Source organism: Phycodurus eques, chromosome 9 (genome assembly GCF_024500275.1).
Source record: "Phycodurus eques isolate BA_2022a chromosome 9, UOR_Pequ_1.1, whole genome shotgun sequence".
Classification (NCBI taxonomy): Eukaryota; Metazoa; Chordata; class Actinopteri; order Syngnathiformes; family Syngnathidae; genus Phycodurus; species Phycodurus eques.
This window is the reverse complement of record NC_084533.1, coordinates 1,105,624-1,125,629: the sequence shown is the minus strand read 5'-3', so window position 1 is coordinate 1,125,629 and position 20,006 is coordinate 1,105,624. Positions and strand designations below refer to the sequence as shown.

Genomic DNA, 20,006 nt, shown 5'->3' with positions numbered 1-20,006 from the left:
AAAGTGTTCTGTGGTCCGACGAGTCGCTCTTACCAGTCGGCCACCGAGCCGCCCATTTCAAATTGTTTTTGGAAATTGTGGACGTCGTGTCCGCCGGGCCAAAGAGGAAAAGAACCATCCGGACTGTTATGGACGCAAAGTTCAAAAGCCAGCATCTGTGATGGTATGGGGCTGTGTGAGTGCCAATGGCATGGGTCACTTACACATCTGTGAAGGCACCATGAATGCTGAAAGGTACATACAGGTTTTGGAGAACCATATGCTGCCATCCAAGCAACGTCTTTTTCATGGAGGCCCCTGCTTTTTTCAGCAAGACAATGCCAAACCACTTTCTGCACAGGTTACAACAGCGTGGCTTCGTCGTAAAAGAGTGCGGGTACTAGACTGGCCTGCCCGCAGTCCAGACCCGTCTCCCATTGAAAATGTGTGGCGCATTATGAAGCGTAAAATACGACAACGGAGACCCCTGTTGAACAGGTGAAGCTGTACATCAAGCAAGAATGGGAAAGAATTCCACCTACAAAGCTGTGTCGTCCGTTCCCAAACGTTTATTGAATGTTTATGTTTAACACAACGTCCCGACTTCATTGGAATTGGGGTCGTAAAATATGACTAGATCCAACCAACAGACGTTCCTCCTGTGGCTACGCGGTGGCCATTTTGATATTGGCGACATTCCATCCAAGGCAATGCATTGGCAATTGGCGGCCATGTTGAATGTGATAAAATTTCCAGGCTGTGCATGATGGCAATGCTATCTGTTGTCACATAGTGCTCTGTGCAGAGAGAGCGCACATGGCTGCGTGTTAACTTATCTATGTGCAAATGTTTATTTGTGTGTCCTCGCTACAGCTGTCTTGTGTGCAGTCTGACGTCACTCAACGAGCAGCAAGTGTGATCAGACCGCTCGCATTTCCTAGTTTTTGCCAGGCTTCAGTATTCTTTCTAATCCCTGTGATATGAGTTATATATTTTTCTGTGATTCTGGATGCACAAATGTGATATAAATTGATCTATTTACACACACACTGCCACTGGCGTGGTTGAATTGTGACGTACTCCGTTCGGCATATATGGTCATATTTTTTCTTTTGCTTCCAATGCTTATGTCATACATTTTTTTGAGCTACAAATGCCTATTTGTTGTGTTATATTTATTGCTGATCATGTATTTTAACAGCGTATGCGGTGTTTGGTGCTCCTCTGCTCTTAAATTGTTTTTGCATATGTATGTTTTGTGCCACATTTCCCTGTTTTAACTTTGGAATTAATTCAAAATGATTAACACAAGGCGATATGTTGTCAGTTTCTATGTTTAGAAAGCTTTTCGATAATATATATTTTTTTAAAGATAGGATAAAGATTAAGAAAGTGATTAAAGTTTTGGATCAGCCGTCTCTTGCGACATGAACTTCCCTCATTGGCTGAGATGCACCTGACGGATGTCCGGATAGGGGATTAGGGGTGCAGTTTATGCAGATTGCAACTCGCGGTCACAAGCCCATCATATAGAATGCATTCTGATTCATTAACATCCGCAAGGTGGTGTGAAGACGGTGCTTTTGCGTGTACGCTCAACTTGTTCGCAGGGTGAGAACATTTGAATAGTACTATAGTAGTGTAGTTCCATTTATTAGTGAATGGGGCCCAATATTATTTAGGATAATCTATGTTTGATTATGATTTGATTAATTGTTTGTTTCTTTCTTTCAGTATGGAGATGCAATCATGTCCGCTCAAGTCAATGGGAAAAGAGGAATATTTTGCCTGCCAACTACCAGTGTTTCTGTCCAATGCGTTGACCAGAGTCCTGCAGGTAGTTAATACTATTCACACTCACACTTGTATGAACATACTTGACGGGATTGGTTTGGTTAAAGTAGTTCCGGTAGTGCTATTTGTTTGATCAAGTGTGAATGTTATTTTTCAAAGTGCACAAAAAGTAGAGCGAAGTGGGAATGTTGGTGCGGTTTGGGTCCCGCTCAGATGAAATGTGAACACGACACGGCCCAGTGCTCAACATGAATGAGTGCATCCACTTTAAAACGTTGCCTTTTTAGCCATTTCACAGTGGTGGAAAAAAAAAAAAAAAAACTCATTTCGGAATATTGATGATAAGACTCCCCTGTGGATGAATTCTTGAGAATCACCAGTTCAGCTCGTCATCACAACTCAGCAAACATCAACAGCTAATATAGCACTAGCAACATGTTTTTGACACCAATAAAACAAAACTTTGTGTCTGCGTGTGTGTGCATGTGTGTGTGTGTATTTAGAGATGGAGAAGTAGGAAAAATGAGAAGACAGATAAAGCTGAAAGGTATAACTTTGTTAATTAGAAATATTTGTGCAGGTTTTTCCCTCTACAAAACCAAATTGTTGTGTTGTATTTCAATATTTAATTTGATATTCGATAACTAAAAAACGATGACCACATCTGCAACTATAATACGCTATTTTAGTACACACCGTTGTTAATAACAGTGCTTTCACTGTATAATTGAAAGAAATTGATATTACTGTGGTAGTAAAAAAAAAAAACATGACTATCCAAAGATTTTAGATACGCTCCACTGGTACAGTTAAGAATATAAATAGAATTAGTTTTATTTTAAAGATGCTGCACCCAACTAAAGTACATTTACTGTAGTTCAGCTACTTTTGCCGTTCTATTATAGTTTAGCTTACTACATTTCTCTGGTGGGCATCTTTAGTGGAGTGAACCTGCATGTAATGTAGAATAATTTATAGCTTAGTTCACTATTTTTTCCAACGAGTACGTCCAAAACTGAGTATGGCATATTTCATAGTAATTCTGAAAGGTATGGTCATTTCACGTGTATAATGCAAATTGTTTTCCCTCCCAAAAATTGCCAAAAGTAAATTGTGCGCATTATACATAGGTATAGGGGAAATGGAAAAACTGATTTTGTAATATATACCGCCATCTATAGGTTTTGAAAAAGCTGTACACTTTCATTCCAATATGCCACCGAGAGGTAATGAGAGAGGTGCACACTTTCATTCTAATATACCACCGCCACCTAGAGGTGAAAAAGGTGTAGCCTACACTTTCATTCCAATATGGCAGGGGTACGTAATATGTACAGTTGTGCTCCTCTAAGATTACATACCCTGGCAGACTTTGTGAAATATTGTTTTTTTTTAAATACAACTGATGACTGAACAATAACCATCATTAATTTATTTGATTGTTTTGTTTAATGATAATGCTTTTCTGTAATGCTTGACAGTTTAATTTGAATCCCATTAAAATAAAATTAAATGTGTTTCGCCTGGCCCTTCATGTTTTCTTTAAAGAATTGTACCCATCTTACAAATTCTTCCAGGGTAATCAAACATATGAGCACAACTGTGTGTTTTCTCATTTACTAAATAAAAGTAGGGGTGTGTTTCATGTTTTGAGCATATGGGTAGAAGCAAAATCATGCATTGTAAAAATGCATTATACATAGGTAGAAGGGTTTTCCAGAATTTTGAGGTCAACTTTGGAGGTGCGTATTATACATGGGTGCAAATTATACAGGAGAAATTACGGTTATTATTTTCATTATAATTGCATTATTTTCACGACCATAAGGCGCACTTAAAAGTCTTAAATTTTCTCCAAAATGGACGGGGCGCCTTATAATGCGGCACGCCTAATATGTGCACCGAATTCCCAAATCTGTAAATGTTGTTGTGTGATGAGCGCTCCGCTTGACTGACTGGGAGCATTTCCTGCCGACACGCTGCTTGTATAGAGGAAAGGTGGACGTGACTGAGGACAGCATGCGAACGTTAAAGGGTGCGTGTGACAGGACGCTAAAGTCACGGCCCCTGTAGGTATATAGTGCCGGTATGTGCATTGCGCAAAACAACATCGGTTTGGCTAAGGACCCCCGAAAATGGCACCTACGAAGCACAGTTTAAACTGCAAGCTATCAGTTACGGGGAGGAACATGGGAATCGAGCAGCCGCAAGAGAATTCAAGATCAATGAATTCATGGTTCGCAAGTGGCGGAAGCAGGAAAACGAGCTTTGCCAAGAAGACGAAGCTGAGCTTCCGCGGAAACAAGGCGAGGTGGCCCGAGTTGGAAGACCAATTCGAGCAATCGATTAATGTTCAAAGAACAGCGGGGAGAAGCGTCTCTACAGTCACAGATTCGACTGAGTGCAATAACTCGGAGCTTTCCATTATTCCGGGAGGCTTGACGAAGGAACTCCAACCGCTGGGCATCGGTGTAAACAGGGCGTTCAAAGTGAAGTTGCGAGCGGCGTGGGAGCGATGGATGACAGATGGCGAACGCAGCTTTACTAAGACTAGGAGGCAGCGCTGGGCGAGTTACGCCACAATTTGTGAGTGGATTGTGGATGCTTGGGGCTAACGTGTCTGCTTGCACTGTTGTTCGAGCTTTCGTAAAAGCCGGCATTATTGCCGGACGGCAACGAGACTGACTCCGACAATGACGAGAGGGAACCTGCCGTGTTTGATGGAGAACTTGCCCAGCTGTTCATTTCGGATACAGAAGATGAGGACCTTGATGAATTTGTGGACTAGAGCAGTGATTTCCAAACTTTATGGAGCCAAGGAACATATTTTACAATTGGAAAATCTCACGGCACACCAACAAACAAAGATGTCACAAAAAGTTTCACATTCATTTCTGTATGTACTTCCTGCCATCTAATAGAAGACCATTCATTTGTTCTGTCTGTCACGATGTCTCACTGGCATAAATAGATGAACAAAGATACATTATTGATTGTAAGTGTAATTTTTTGAGCAATTAAGTACACAAGTATATACAGTAAATGAACAGGCCATTTAAATAGACACATTTCTCCATCTTGTGATCGGATTGGTTATCGTTTTTTTTAAACTCGCTGATCAGTGATCAGCCCCAAAAATCCTGATCGTGTAAAGCCGACTTGCCATACCTCGTGCAGCTCTACTCTCGTCTGATCACTGCTTAATTCACTTACTACACTCACTAACATGCTGCCAATTTTTTTGTCTTGAGTTTGTTGTCATATTTCTGTCGGGCCAATTATACACTAGTCACTTTAAGCTGCATACATTCCTTGAAGTTTCGGCGCCCTTTGCACAACGGTCATTGCACCGGACTCTTGCTATATTAGTCATTCAAACTGCTCTCAGTGCTAGAGGACTCTGCATCTATTTGCACAATTGTCAAAAAAATAAATAAATTGTACCTGCATTAGCAGATAACTAGCAACCCTTTATTGCTCAGTGGCTGTTCTGTCAATGGACTGTCTGTTGTCGTACCAGAGCGGTTCCAAATACCGGAGACAAATTCCTTGTGTCTTTTTTGGACATACTTGGCCAAATAAAGATGATTCTGATTCTTATTAATACCAACATATAGGCAAGAACTTAAATGCACGAAGCCTACGGTGAAAATAGGGAAAAAAGTGGCCCACCGAAGCAAAGATAGAACTTCAAAGCTGTCTAGACTGCACAGTCTTTGAAAATTCAGCTGGCAGGCTGGATGAACATACGGACACTGTCACATCCTGTAACAGTTTCTGTGAAGAAGTGTGTGTACCAACAAAGTCATTTTGCACGTTCCATGACAACAAACCGTGGTTCACTGCCAAACTTAAGCAACTTCGCCAGGCTAAAGTATCGAAGTGGGAATAGAGCCCTGACTGGAGTGTCTTTGAAAATTCAGCTGGCAGCCTGGATGAATATACGGACACTGTCACATCCTATATCAGTTTCTGTGAAGAGGTTTGTGTACCAACAAAATCATTTCGGACATTCAACAACAACAAGCCGTGGTTCACTGCTAAACTTAAGCAGCTTCGCCAAGCTAAGGAAGATGCATATCAGAGCGGGGACAGGGCCCTGTATAATCGAGCTAGAAACCAGCTTACTAAAGAAATTAACATTGCAAAGAGGATCTATGCAGCAAAGTTGGAAAAACAGTTTAGCGCGAACGACTCGAAATCAGTCTGGCGTGCATTCCAATCGCTGACTAATTACAAGCGACGATCCCCCCAAGCTGAGAACAATAGCACAATAGCCAACGACTTGAATACCTTCTATTGCAGATTTGAAAAGGACAGTTTCACTCCACACACCCACCCGGCCGCACCCGCGACCTCAACCACACCTCTGACTTCTGCGTTAACCATCCATGAACAGGATGTGAGACGCATCTTCAAACAACAGAAGATTAACAAAGCGGCAGGACCGGACCATGTGTCCCCATCCTGCCTCAAAGTCTGCGCGGACCAGCTCGCTCCAGTCTTCACTCAGATCTTTAACAGATCTTTGGAAATGTGCGAAGTTCCATCCTGCTTCAAACGCTCCACCATCATTCCAGTCCCCAAGAAACCTGCAATCTCTAGTCTGAATGACTACAGGCCTGTCGCTTTGACATCTGTGGTCATGAAGTCCTTTGAACGTCTCGTGCTGGACCACCTCAAGAGTGTCACAGGTCCCCTGCTGGACCCCCTGCAGTTTGCCTACCAAGCGAACAGGTCTGCGGATGATGCAGTCAACATGGGACTGCACTTCATCCTAGAACACCTCGACAGTGCAGGGACCTACGCGAGGATCCTGTTCGTGGACTACAGCTCAGCGTTCAACACCATCATCCCTGAACTCCTTTCAACCAAGCTTCTCCAGCTCAGCGTCTCACCTGCCATCTGCCAGTGGATTTACAGCTTTCTGACGGGCAGGACACAGCAGGTCAGGCTGGGGGAGGCCACCTCATCCACACGCAGCATCAGCACTGGGGCGCCCCAAGGTTGTGTCCTCTCTCCGCTGCTCTTCTCTCTCTACACGAACGACTGCACCTCAGCGAACCCGACTGTCAAGCTCCTGAAGTTTGCAGATGACACCACTGTCATCGGCCTCATCAAGGACGGTGACGAGTCTGCATATCGACAGGAAGCGGAGCGGCTGGAGCTGTGGTGCGGGCGACACAACCTGGAGCTGAACACGCTCAAGACGGTAGAGATGATCGTGGACTTCAGGAGGCATCCTTCGCCACAGCTGCCCCTCACGTTGTCCAGCTGCCTTGTGTCAACCGTCGAGACCTTCAAGTTCCTGGGAATTACAATCTCTCAGGACCTGAAGTGGGCGAACAACATCAACTCCGTCCTCAAAAAGGCCCAGCAGAGGATGTACTTCCTGCGGCTTCTGAGAAAGCACGGCCTGCCACCGGAGCTGCTGAGACAGTTCTACACAGCGGTCATCGAATCGGTCCTGTGTTCTTCCATCACAGTCTGGTTTGGTGCTGCTACAAAAAAGGACAAACTCCGACTGCAACGGACAATCAAAACTGCTGAAAGGATTGTCGGTACCCCCCTACCCACCATTGAGGACTTGCACGCTGCCAGAACTAAGACAAGGGCGTGCAAAATCCTCTCGGACCGTCTGCACCCCGGTCACCAGCTCTTCCAGCTCCTTCCCTCAGGTAGGCGCTACCGATCAACGCAAACTAGAACTAGTAGACATTCCAACAGCTTCTTCCCTCTTGCGATCAACTTCTTAAACACCTAACCTATAATTCCATTACAACAAGCTGGAAATTTTTTGACTTGAGTTCGTTGTCACATTTCTGTGGGGCCAATTATGTATTACTTGTGCACTCACTGTAGTTGTCTCGCCATGCTGCACTATTTGCATATACTGGCCACTCATGCCAGAGTAGCATCTGCTCCATTTGCACACCGATTGAGGAGTATCTGTAACATTTGCACAACCGACATTGTCCCAGATGATCGCACTACTCGTCACTTTAAACCGCATACACTCCTTGAAGTCTCAGCGCCCTTTGCACAATGGTCATTGCACCGGACTATTGCAATATTAGTCGTTCGAACTGCTCTAAGTGCTAGAGGACTCTGCATCTTTTTGCACAATTGTTTTTTGTCAATGTCTTTATGTCCCCAAAGTGTTCTGTAAATTGACTGTTTGTTGTACTAGAGCGGCTCCAACTACTGGAGACAAATTCCTTGTGTGTTTTGGACATACTTGGCAAATAAAGATGATTCTGATTCTGATTCTGATTCTGATAATCGCGCTAGAAACCAGCTGACTAAAGAAATTAACATTGCAAAGAGAATCTATGCAGTAAAGTTAGAAAAACTCTAAATCAGTCTGGCATGCATTACAATCGCTAACCAATTACAAGCGACCAACCCTCCAAGCTGAAAACAATAAAAGAATAGCTGACGACTTGAACCCCTTCTACTGCAGATTTGAAAAGGACACTTTCACAACCCACACCCACCCAGCCTCACCAGCGACCACCATCACACCTCTGACTTCTGCGTTGACCACCCACAAACAGGATGGGAGATGCATCTTCAAACAACAAAAGATTAACAAAGCGGCAGGCCCAGACCTTGTGTCCCCATCCTGCCTCAAAGTCTGCACGGACCAGCTCGCTCCAGTCTTCACACAGATCTTCAATAGATCTCTGGAACTGTGCGAAGTACAATCCTCATTCAAACGCTCCACCATCAACCCAGTCCCCAAGAAACCTGCAGTATCGGGTCTGAATGACTACAGGCCTGTCGCCCTGACATCTGTGGTCATGAAGTCCTTTTGAGGTCAGATGCAGTCAACATGGGGCTGCACTTCATCCAAGAACACCTCGACGGCGCGGGGACCTACACGAGGATACTGTTCGTTGACTTCAGCTCTGCGTTCAACACGATCATCCCCAAACTCCTCTCCTCCAAGCGTCTCCAGCTAAGCGTCTCGCCTGCCATCTGCCAGTGGATTTACAGCTTTCTCACGGGCAGGACACAGCAGGTGAGGCTGGGGGAGGCCACCTCATCTACAGGCACCACCAGCACCGGGGCGCCCCAAGATGTGTCCTCTCTCCGCTGCTCTTCTCTCTCGACACGAACAAAGACGGGGACGAGTCTGCGTATCGACAGGAAGCGGAGCGGCTGGAGCTGTGGTACGGCCGACACAACCTGGAGCTGAACACCCTCAAGATTGTAGACATGGTTGTGGACTTCAGGAAGCATTCCTTTGCACAATGGTCATTGCACCGGACTATTGTTCTATTAGTCATTTCAAACTGCTCTAATTGCTCGAGGACTCTGCATCTTTTTGCACAATAGTCAAAAAAAAAAAAAACTGTACCAGCTTTACCTCATTACTGGCAACCTTTTATTGCTCAGTGACGTTTTTTTTTTTCTTTATGTCTCAAACATATTCTCTGTCAATTGACTGTCTGTGGTACTAGAGCGGCTCCAACTACCGGAGACAAATTCCTTGTGTGTTTTTGACATATTTGGCAAATAAAGATGATTATGATTCTGAAATCAGGAATTAAAAAAAAATAGAATACTGTGAAGAAATCAGCCCAAATTTTGCAGGCCATAAATGTTTTAAATGGTCACACACTAATATTCTACTAAACTCAAAGCACCTGTACAGGTTTCCCCAGGTGTCATTAAATTGCTTCAGTTTGGTTCAATTGTCTCAGTTGGGTTCAATATGGGGAAGACTGTAGACTTGACAAATAGCCAGAAGATATCATTGATACCCTCCATTGGATGGGTAAGGGACAAAAGTTCATAGCTGTTCACAGAGTGCTGTGTCCAACCATATCAATGGAAAGTCCAGTGGAAGGACAGAATATGGCAGGAGAAGATGCACCAGCAAAAGAGATGACCGGGGGCTTCAGCGGATTATCAAACCGAGAAGATTAAAAAAATCTAGCAGAGATACAGAAAGAGAGGAATGAGGCGGGAGTCACAGCTTCAGACGCATCCGGGAGATGGGCTACAACTGTCGGGTTCCTCGCGTCAAGCCACTTCTGAGCTTGAGCCAACGTAGGAAGCTTCTCAACTGGGCCAAGGAGAAGAATGAGTGGACTGTTGGCCAGTGGTCCAAGGTCCTCTTTTCCGATGAAAGTAAAGTCTGCCTTTCATTCGGGAATCAAGGTCCAAGGGTTTGGTGGAAGACATGTGAAGAACAGAACCCAAGCTGCTTGAGGTTCAATGTGCCACTTCTGTGCCTGAGCCAATGTAGAAAGTGTCTCAACTGGGCCAAGGAGAAGAAAGACTGGACTGTTGGCCAGTGGTCTGAGGTCCTCTTTCCCGATGAAAGTAAAATGTGCCTTTCATTCGGGAATCAAGGTCCAAGGGCTTGGACGAAAAGACGGGTGAAGAACAGAACCCAAGCTGCTTGAGCTCCAGTGTGAAATATCCACAGTCAGTCATGATTTGGGGTGCAATGTCCTGTGCAGGTGTTGGTAAACTCTGCTTTCTTAAATCCAAGGTCCCAGCAACAGTCTACCAGAATGTTTTAGAGGACTTCATGATTCCTTCTGCTGAGGATCTGTATGGAGATGCAGATTTAATCTTCCAGCAGGACCTGGCCCCTGCCCATACCGCCAAAAGCACCAAAACCTGGTTTGTTGCCCATGCAATCACAGTGCTTGACTGGCCAGATCTCGCCGGATCTAAATCCCATAGAGTATCTATGCGGTATTATCAAGAGGTAAACGAGGGGCACCAGACCCAAAAACAAAGGAAGAACTGACATCAACCATCAAGGAAATCTGGGCTTCTATAACTTCCAGGCAATGCCACAGGCTGTTTGCATCATCGAGCACTGTACATCGAGGCAGTGATTAAAGCAAAGGGATTCCCAACCAAATCTTGAAGATTAACATCTTGTTTTGAAAGTACCATATTTTGATTTAATGTGACCCTAATTTCTTTCTTTTTTTTCTACAAAAACTGATGAGTAAATGGTGATTTCTTCACAGTATACTACTTTTTAAATTCCTGATGTCGTGGGTTTTATGAGCTGGAAGTTCAAATTATGTAAAAATAAACAAGTACTTCTAATTGTTTAAATTGTGGGTCCTGATTCTACATAACTAGCTGTGTGTGCGTACACATTGGGTACGGAAAGTTTTCAGACCCACTTAAATTGTTCACTCTGTTATAATGCAGCCATTTGCTAAAATCATTTAAGTTCATTTTTCTTTCCTCATTACTGTACACACAGCCCCCATATTGACAGGAAAAAACAAAATTGTTGAAATTTTTGCAGATTTATTAAAAAAGAAAAACTGAAATAACACACAGCCCTAAGTATTCAGACCCTTTGCTATGACCCTCATATTTAACTCGGGTGCTGTCCATTTCTTCTGATCATGCTTGAGATGGTTCTCCACCTTCATTGGAGTCCATCTATGTTTGATTATACTGATTGGACTTGATGAGGAAGGCCACACTCCTGTCTAAATAAGACCTTGCAGCTCACCGTGCATGTCAGAGCAAATGAGAATCATGAGGACAAAAGGAACTGACTGAAGAGCTCAGAGACAGAATTGTGGCAAGGCACAGATCTGGCCAAGGTTACAAAAAATGTTCTGCTGCACTTAAGGTTCCGCACAGTGGCCTCCATCCTCCTTAAATGGAAGAGGTTTGGGACGACCAGAACCCTTCCTAGAGTTGGCCGTCCGGCCAAACTGAGCAATCGGCGGAGAAGAGCTTTGGTGAGAGAGGTAAAGAAGAACCCAAAGATCACTGTGGCTGAGCTCCAAAGATGCAGTCAGGAGATGGGCGAAAGCTCTAGAAACTCAACCATCACTGCAGCCCTCCACCAGTCAGGGCTTTATGGCAGAGTGGCTCGACGGAAGCCTCTCCTCAGTGCAAGACACATGAAAGCAAGGAGTTTGCTAAAGAACACCCGAAGGACTCCAAGATGATGAGAAATAAGATTCTCTGGTCTGATGAGACCGAGATAAAACTTTTTGGCCCTCATTCTAAGCGCTATGTGTGGCGAAAACCAGGCATCACCTGTCCAATACAGTCCCAAAAGTGAAGCATGGTTGTGGCGGCATCATGCTGCGGGGGTGTTTTCAGCTGCACGGACAGGACGACTGGTGCAATCGAAGGGAAGATGAATGCGGACAAGTACAGGGATATCCTGGATGAAAACCTTCTGCAGAGTGCTCAGGACCTCAGACTGGGCCAAAGGTTCACCTTCCAACAAGACAATGACCCTAAGCACACAGCTAAAACAACAAAGGAGTGGCTTTAGAACAACTCCGTGACTGTTCTCAAATGGCCCAGCCAGAGCCCTGACTTAAACCCAATTGAGCATCTCTGGAGAGACCTGAAAATGGCTGCCCACCAACGTTCACCATCCAACCGGACAGAACTGGAGAGGATCTGCAAGGAGGAATGGCGGAAGATCCCCAAATCCAGGTGTGAAAAAGCTGTTGCATCATTCCCAAAAAGGCTCATGGCTGTATTAACTCAAATGGGGGCTTCTACTAAATACTGAGCAAAGGGTCTGAGTACGTATGGCTGTGTGGTATTTGTTTTTCTTTTTTAATAAAGCTTCAAAAATGTCAACAATTTGTTGCTCACCAAACCGATGAGCTTTTAGTGGACCTAAAGGCCCTCAACCGATAAGGGGAGATAAATTCAAACCGACCAATCAGAGTAGGAATTCAAACATCAATAACAACAACAATTTTTGAATTTGGGGCAGACCCTCCTTTGATCCGTGCACAAGCGCACACGAACACACGCCGCATAAAGTTCATGAACGCTGCTCTCTCGACCGATTGAAGTGCAGGATTTCAAATAATAACACTGAAGCCAGAAATGTTGAATTTCCCAGGCACACAGACACGTAATACATTCATATCTGCACACAAATGCTTTGTATTTTGGGGAAGTAAAACTTAGTAACATAAAAAACACGTTTTGTCAGAATGGTCTCATTGAACCCGCGCACACAAATGCACGCACACAGACACACACACACACACATACAACTCGTATAACAATCCCAACTCGCCAACATATATTTTTTGTGGCATAAAATGTGTGAAATTGCATCACGGTGCCATCTTGAAGTTATACATGTTAATAACCCCTTCTGCATCCTTTGAGCTTCTCTTGGGCCATTTTCTCAGTTTGTCTCTCAAATCTCTTCGGATGTTAACGTTGGTCAAGCCTTTGCCCTCGATCTTTGTATGCCTCTCCATCAGTGCAACAAAATGTGCCCCCAAGACATGTTTGTGCTCGGCCTGCGCGCTTCCTTTTTAGCACATGAATTTTATCAGCAGGTGAAAAGCCTTTGCGGTCTACAAGCGAAGTGAATGAGGCCTTCCATTCAGGAGGGTGGCGGCGCCTCATCGACTGATTGGTGTCGCACAGTGAAATGCATATTGTTCTGCATTTGCGATTTGCCCATGTGCAGGCTCATTTCTCAGGTTTAGCACGAGCCGCTTTGCGAGGTGTTCTGGGCTTGTCCCACCGGGAGAAAGCCCCAGGGGATGGCCAAGGACGCGCCAAAGAAAATTGGAATTTCATGGAAAAGTTTATTTCTTTCCATAATTCCATTCCAAAACTTCGACTTTGATAGATCAAAGATTCAGGGCCCACAATTGAAAGAATTTCAAGTATTTATTTGTTTATTTTGACATAATTTTGGGCTTCTACCTCATACAATCCATGAAAAGATTTTGAATACTGTGAAGAAATCAGCCCAAATTTTGCAGGCCGTAAATGTTTTAAAGTGAATGTCACACACTAATCATCTACAAAACTCAAAGCACCTGCACTGGTTTCATTAAATTGCTTCAGTTTGGTTGACGATGCTGAGGATCTGTATGGAGATGCAGATTTCATCTTCCAGCAGGAACTGGCCCCTGCCCATCCCGCCAGAAGCACCGAAACCTGGTTTGATGTCCATGCCATAAAAAAAAAAAAACCGAGGAGTGAATTGTGATTTCGTCACAGCATTCACATTTTTGGATTCCTGATTTCGTGGGTTTTATGAGCTGGAAGCCCAAATTATGTAAAGATAAAAATATTGTGGGCCCTGAATCTATAATCGATGAAAGTTGAACTTTTTGAAGGGAATTATGGAGATAAATAAACTTTTCCATGATATTCAAATGTTTTGGAAAGGGTCTGTATGTCTCCCGGCTGGCCTGGGAATGCCTCGGGATGCCCCCCAGAAGAGCTGGACGAAGCGAGGAAGAGAGGGAAGTCTTAAACTGCTGCCACCACGACCCGACCCCGGATAAGTGAAAGAAGATGGATGGATTATTTTAAGAGAGAGAGAGAGATATTTGTCTTGTCAGTGTAACTAAATGTTTTTTCCCCCCCGCAGCGTTTCTAGTGGACAGGAGAAGTCGTTGTTCCCGGCGTGTAGTTCTGAAAGAGGACTGCGGCTCTCTACGAGCCCTAAGCCTAGATACCTACACGAAGGTCGTGCTCTATGCTGTGAGTTACACCTCGCATGTGTCATTGCTGTAGTGTGCTTGTCAGTTATTGTATTGCAGTTAATAATAGTTTCACACAATAGTGCCCCTTTTTGGGTTACTGGATATGCGCTACATCCTGTGGCTGCAGTTTCCAGCTGCCTGGTGTGTGCGTGACTGCGTGCAAAAGCGAGTGAGAGAATGTCATTATTTTATTCCTTATTTGTATTTTGTTGTTACAGGGGAAGGATGAAGATGCCACTGTGAGTATGCCCATTTTGTGTTCTAATGAAAAACGACACAGCAAAATTGTGAGAGCAAATTGGTAAAAATGTTTCTATATTTGGAGTGCGTAGCTTTTTTTTTGTGTGGGAAAAAAAAACAAAAACAAAAAAACATCCTTCAGTATCCTTCATCCTTTGTTTTTTAACAACACTTTCATGTGGCTTCCGTCGGCTCTCTGCCACAAAGCTCCGACTGGTGGAGGGCTGCAGTGATGGTTGACTTTCTAGAACCTTCTCCCATCTCCCGACTGCATCTACTGGAGCTCAGCCACAGTGACCTTTGGGTTCTTCTTGACCTCTCTCACCAAGCCTCTTCTCCCCCGATTGCTCAGTTTGGCCGGACGGCCGGCTCCTGGAAGGGTTCTGGTCGTCCCAAACGTCTTCCATTTAAGGATTATGGAGGCCACTGTGCTCTTAGGAACCTTAGGTGCAGCGGAATTTTTTTTTGTAACTTTGGCCAGATCTGTGCCTTGCCACAATTCCGTCTCTGTGCTCTTCAGGCAGTTCCTTTGACCTCATGATTGTCATTTGCTCTGACGTGCACGGTGAGCTGCAAGGTCTTCTATAGACAGGGGTGTGGCTTTCCTGATCAAGTCCAATCGGTATAATCAAACACAGCTGGACTCCAATGAAGGTGGAGAACCATCCCAATGATGATCAGAAGAAATGGACAGCACCCGAGTTAAAGATATGCGTGTCACAGCAAAGAGTCTGAATACTTTTGGCTCTGTGATATTTCAGTTTTTCTGTTTTAATAAATCTGCAAAAATTTCAACAATTCCGTTTTTTTCTGTCAATATGGGGCTAATTGTGATGAGCCACAATTCATGATTTAACAAGGCAGGTAATTACTTTTTCACACAGGGCCGTGTAAAAGAAATCACCATTTAAAAGATGGTACAGCTTCACAGATCATTGGTACTTTGAAATAATACACTGATACTTAAGCCTGTTTTAAAAAAAAAGGACAATACGTGATTGACCTTCGTATGTGTGATTCTCAGCTTGTTCCTATGAAGATGGCTTCAGTCATATTGCAGTCTTTAGATGGCACCCAAAACGAAGTCAGGATCGATGAAGAGAAGAATATGAGGCCATATCTCATTAATTCAAATGTGTGCGCAAATGTTGTGGTGAAGGTGAGTATCACACAACTTTTTGACTTTGACAACTTCTCCAGTTTAAACATTTATTGTTTTGTTTTTGTTTTCTCAGGTTGTATATTTGGTGACGTACAATATGGCAGGCCAAATAGTGAACGCAGCAGTCCGTCTGCTGCTTGGGAATTTTCATGTCACACCACTTACCCTGGAGCAGGAGTTTTCTGTCCAATTTTTTCAGGTATTATTTTTGTATGTTTTTTATTTTTTCAGCTTATCAAGGTGTTATTGTGCATGCAAGGATTGATTCAGATTTTAAAAAGAGTGCTGCGCCACTTGAGCTGAGGTAGTGGGGTTGATGCCTTGCCCAAGGGCACCTCGACAGTGGCAGCAAGCAGACTAGTATCGCCCGAACAACTTTTGACATTTTTGTCCCGAGCGGGACACAAACCCGCGTCTTCCCACTCTCAGGGCCAAGTCCTTCCAGACTGAGCTAATGCTGCCCCATTAAACCTGTCACATATGCTTGCTCGAGCCTTATGTTTCATTATTATTTATGAGACGTGAGCATGACTATACAGTCCCCTCCAAAGTTATTGGAACAGCAAGGTCAATTCCTGTTGTTGTTGTTGTATACTGAAGACATTTGTGTTTCAGATCAAAACATGAATATGAGACCAGAGCACCTTTTCTTTGGTTCGATGTCTGTTGCTCAGTACACCAGTAGTTTCTTTCTTTTTCAGGACATTCCAAGTTGCTGTGTTGGCTATGCCCAATGTTTGTGCAATAGCTCTGATGGATTTTCCCTCTTCTCTCAGCTTCAAAATGGTTTGCTTTTTCTCCCATAGACAGCTTTCTGCTCTTCATATTTGCTTAACAGCAAATGCAGTTTTCACCGGTGCAACCCAAAGCCAAAAACAAGCGCTATCTAATTTTTAAGCATTCAATCTAAGAGGCAACACCTGAGCCAACTAGAAAGACCCATCAGTCCCATGTTCCAAGTGTTTGCTCACTTGAAAAGTCGGTTGGTTCAAACAAAGGTGCTCTGTCCTGAGTCATTTATTCATTTGTCATCGCTTATCCTCACAAGGGTCACGGGCGTGCTGGAGCCTCTGCCAGCTATCTTCGGGCGAGAGGCGGGGTTCACCCTGAACTGGTCGCCAGCCAATCGCAGGGCACATATAAACAAACAACCATTTGCACTCACATTCACACCTAGGGGCAAATTAGAGTCCTCAATGAACCTATAATGCATGATTTTGGGATGTGGGAGGAAACCAGAGTAGCCGGAGAAAACCCACGCGGGCACGGGGAGAACATGCAAACTCCACACAGGTGAGGCCTGACTTAAACTAAACAAAAATAAAGGAATTGACCTTGCTGTTTGAAATACTTTGGGAGGGAGAGATGCAAAATGGAGATCAACAATGGTATCTGCATTTACAATATGTTATGTTACAATTGTTTGCGTTACCAACTGTCTTGTATCGTTGATTAGGAGAAGAATAAGAACGTGCCAGTCCATAAGAGCGGAAATCCAGGTTATGTCGTCGGACAGCCTATTTTGTCTGGACAAGTAATTTCTGAATATCCTTTCCGAATGATATTATTGTCTGTGACGACGACTTGTTTCATTTGCTTTCCTTCTTTTATCCTTAACCGTTGTCCTTACAGAAAGGGTGCTGACCATCAACCCCGGAGACACACTGTCTCTTCTCCAGAGTTCCGCAAACCACAACTGTATGAACGGTCTTCATCAGCGCTCCCCTGTCTTGTTTGGTGTAGAATCGATGTCTGGCTGCACATTAAGGCATGAGCTTATTCGCACAAACCCCACAAACTCAGTCGAGTGAAAAGATTTGTAAAGTATGTGATTGAAGGTGTTCTGTCTTCTGCAGACTGGAGGATACAGAAGACTGCTCCCTTGTTTCCCAAATCATTCTTGACGTTCTGCAAGGACAAACCTATCCCCAATATGTTGCTACATTCGCAAACTCGGCATTAGACAGTGACCTTGACTGGGTGCCCATCGAGCACAACTATAATCACAGGGTAAGCACAGTCTGAAGACTGCTTCCTTTAGTCCACCATACGAGATGGGGCCAGAGAGAGCTGATCTGTATTTCACAGATCATTTTTCTCATGTACTACTGTCACCTTATATTGATAGTTTGAACAAAAAAGTGGTGTTTTTTTTTAAAAATTGAAAACACCCCTTTAATGTTTGTGAGAGTGAGAGAATTGTGTGACCATTTCTTATTTAGATGATCATGACCCAAATTAATACGACTGTCGGTGTACTGTCGCCACACCGTTTGGACAGTCACCTAAACTCATCTATTACACTAAGACTCTGAAGACAACTCTTTGTCCCCAGGATTAATGATGCAGAAAAAGGTGAAACTATAACATATATTGCCAGGTGTGTGTGACTTGAATTTCCCATTGAGGGAAACCAATGAGTATAATAATTGCAAATGTATGAATTTGACCTTACCATCCAAAAGCCAGCTAAACGAACAGGTCCTTCCGAAAAGTGACCACACTTAATTGCAGACTTGTTTATGCTATGTGCGGATTTAAATGGACTGATCGAAAGGGTCTTCTCTCTAAAGGACGTGGAAAAGGGTGCGCTGAACTCCTTTAAGGAAACAGCTCTAAGTCACTGGTCGGGATGGGAATTGATAAGATGTTTCCAATTCCATTTTCGATACTGCTTAACAATTCCAATCTTAATCGATTCTCTTGTCGATTCTTGAATTTGTAGTTTGGGGGAGAAAAGACATCCAGGGGACTTTGAATAATGAATAAAATTTAATTGAAAAAGCCCGCAGGATATAGGTCTGGGCGATTAATTGAAATTTAATCGTGATTTCGATTTTGGCTTCTCACGATCAGAAAAGAGGTATCATCAAAGAAAAAGGATTAGCATGTGAGACGTTATTCTGCTCTCCCTGAGCAGGCTTTAAGATGTTTAATAACATCCCAGTTGAAGTTTTTGGGTGACCCTGAAGTGCATAACACAACAGCAAATAACTAAACACATAATAACTAAATACTCGTGGGGGTGATAAGACTCATCGGCTATTAGACGAGAGGAAGGACTTGATTGGATACTTTGGTAATGGACATGCTCTCGCCCGATGGCACCGTGACCCCCAATCTCCAGACCAAGCGGCATCGCTGTCTCCGCTCCCCCGCCGAGGCAGACGACCACGGCCAGCTTTAACTTCGCACACGGGCACTAAATGAATTACAACCCCAATTCCAATGAAGTTGGGACGTTGTGTTAAACATCAATAAAAACAGAATACAATGATTTGCAAATCATGTTCAACCTAGATTTAATTGAATACACTACAAAGACAAGATATTTCATGTTCAGACTGATAAACGTGATTGTGTTTAGCAAACAATCATTAACTTGGAATTTTATGGCTGCAGCACGTTCCAAAAAAGCTGGGACAAGTGACAAAAAAGACTGAGAAAGTTGGGGAATGCTCATCAAACACCTGTTTGGAACATCCCACAGGTGAACAGGCTCATTGGGAACAGGTGGGGGCCATGATTGGGTAGAAAAGGAGCTTCCCTGAATTGCTCAGTCATTGATAAGCAAAGATGGGGCGAGGTTCACCTCTTTGTGAACAAGTATGTGAGAAAATAGTCGAACGGTTGAAGGACAATTTTCCTCAATGTACAATTGGAAGCAATTTAGGGATTTCGTCATCTAGGGTCCATAATATCATCAAAAGGTTCAGAGAATCTGGAGAAATCACTGCATAGAAGCGGCAAGGCCGAAAACCAACATTGAATGCCTGTGACTTCCGATCCCTCAGGCGGCACTGCGTCAAAACCCGACATCAATGTGTAAAGGATATCGCCACATGGGATCAGGAACACTTCAGAAAACCAATGTCAGTAAATACAGTTCGGCGCTACATCCGTAAGTGCAATTGGATTTTCTACTATGCAAAGCAAAAGCCTTTTATCAACAACACCCAGAAACGCCGCCGGCGTCTCTGGGCCCGAGCTCATCTAAGATGGACTGATGCAAAGTGAAAAAGTGTTCTGTGGTCCGACGAGTTGACATTTTAAATTCTTTTGGGAAATTGTGGACGTTGTGTCCTCCGGACCAAAGAGGAAAAGAACCATCCGGACTGTTATGGACGCAAAGTTCAAAAGCCAGCATCTGTGATGGTATGGGGCTGTGTTAGTGCCAATGGCATGGGTAACTTACACATCTGTGAAGGCACCATTAATGCTGAAAGGTACATACAGATTTTGGAGAAACAAATGCTGCCATCCAAGCGTCTTTTTGATGGATGCCCCTGCTTATTTCAGCTAGACAATGCCAAACCACATTCTGCACATGTTACAACAGC

At 43.9% G+C, this 20,006-nt stretch overlaps 1 protein-coding gene across 3 annotated transcripts in view; it reads left to right on the top strand.

Annotated features, from left to right (window-relative positions):
* tctn1 (tectonic family member 1) overlaps positions 1–20,006 on the top strand; it is a 34,394-nt gene that overhangs the window by 4,347 nt on the left and 10,041 nt on the right. For all 3 annotated transcript variants that reach the window (XM_061685075.1, XM_061685078.1, XM_061685077.1), the window contains exons 5-12: positions 1,714–1,816; positions 14,150–14,262; positions 14,483–14,503; positions 15,529–15,663; positions 15,740–15,865; positions 17,123–17,212; positions 17,298–17,434; positions 17,523–17,676. In XM_061685075.1, the coding sequence (XP_061541059.1) occupies positions 1,714–1,816; positions 14,150–14,262; positions 14,483–14,503; positions 15,529–15,663; positions 15,740–15,865; positions 17,123–17,212; positions 17,298–17,434; positions 17,523–17,676 (879 nt within the window). The remainder of the gene's footprint in view (positions 1–1,713; positions 1,817–14,149; positions 14,263–14,482; positions 14,504–15,528; positions 15,664–15,739; positions 15,866–17,122; positions 17,213–17,297; positions 17,435–17,522; positions 17,677–20,006) is intronic.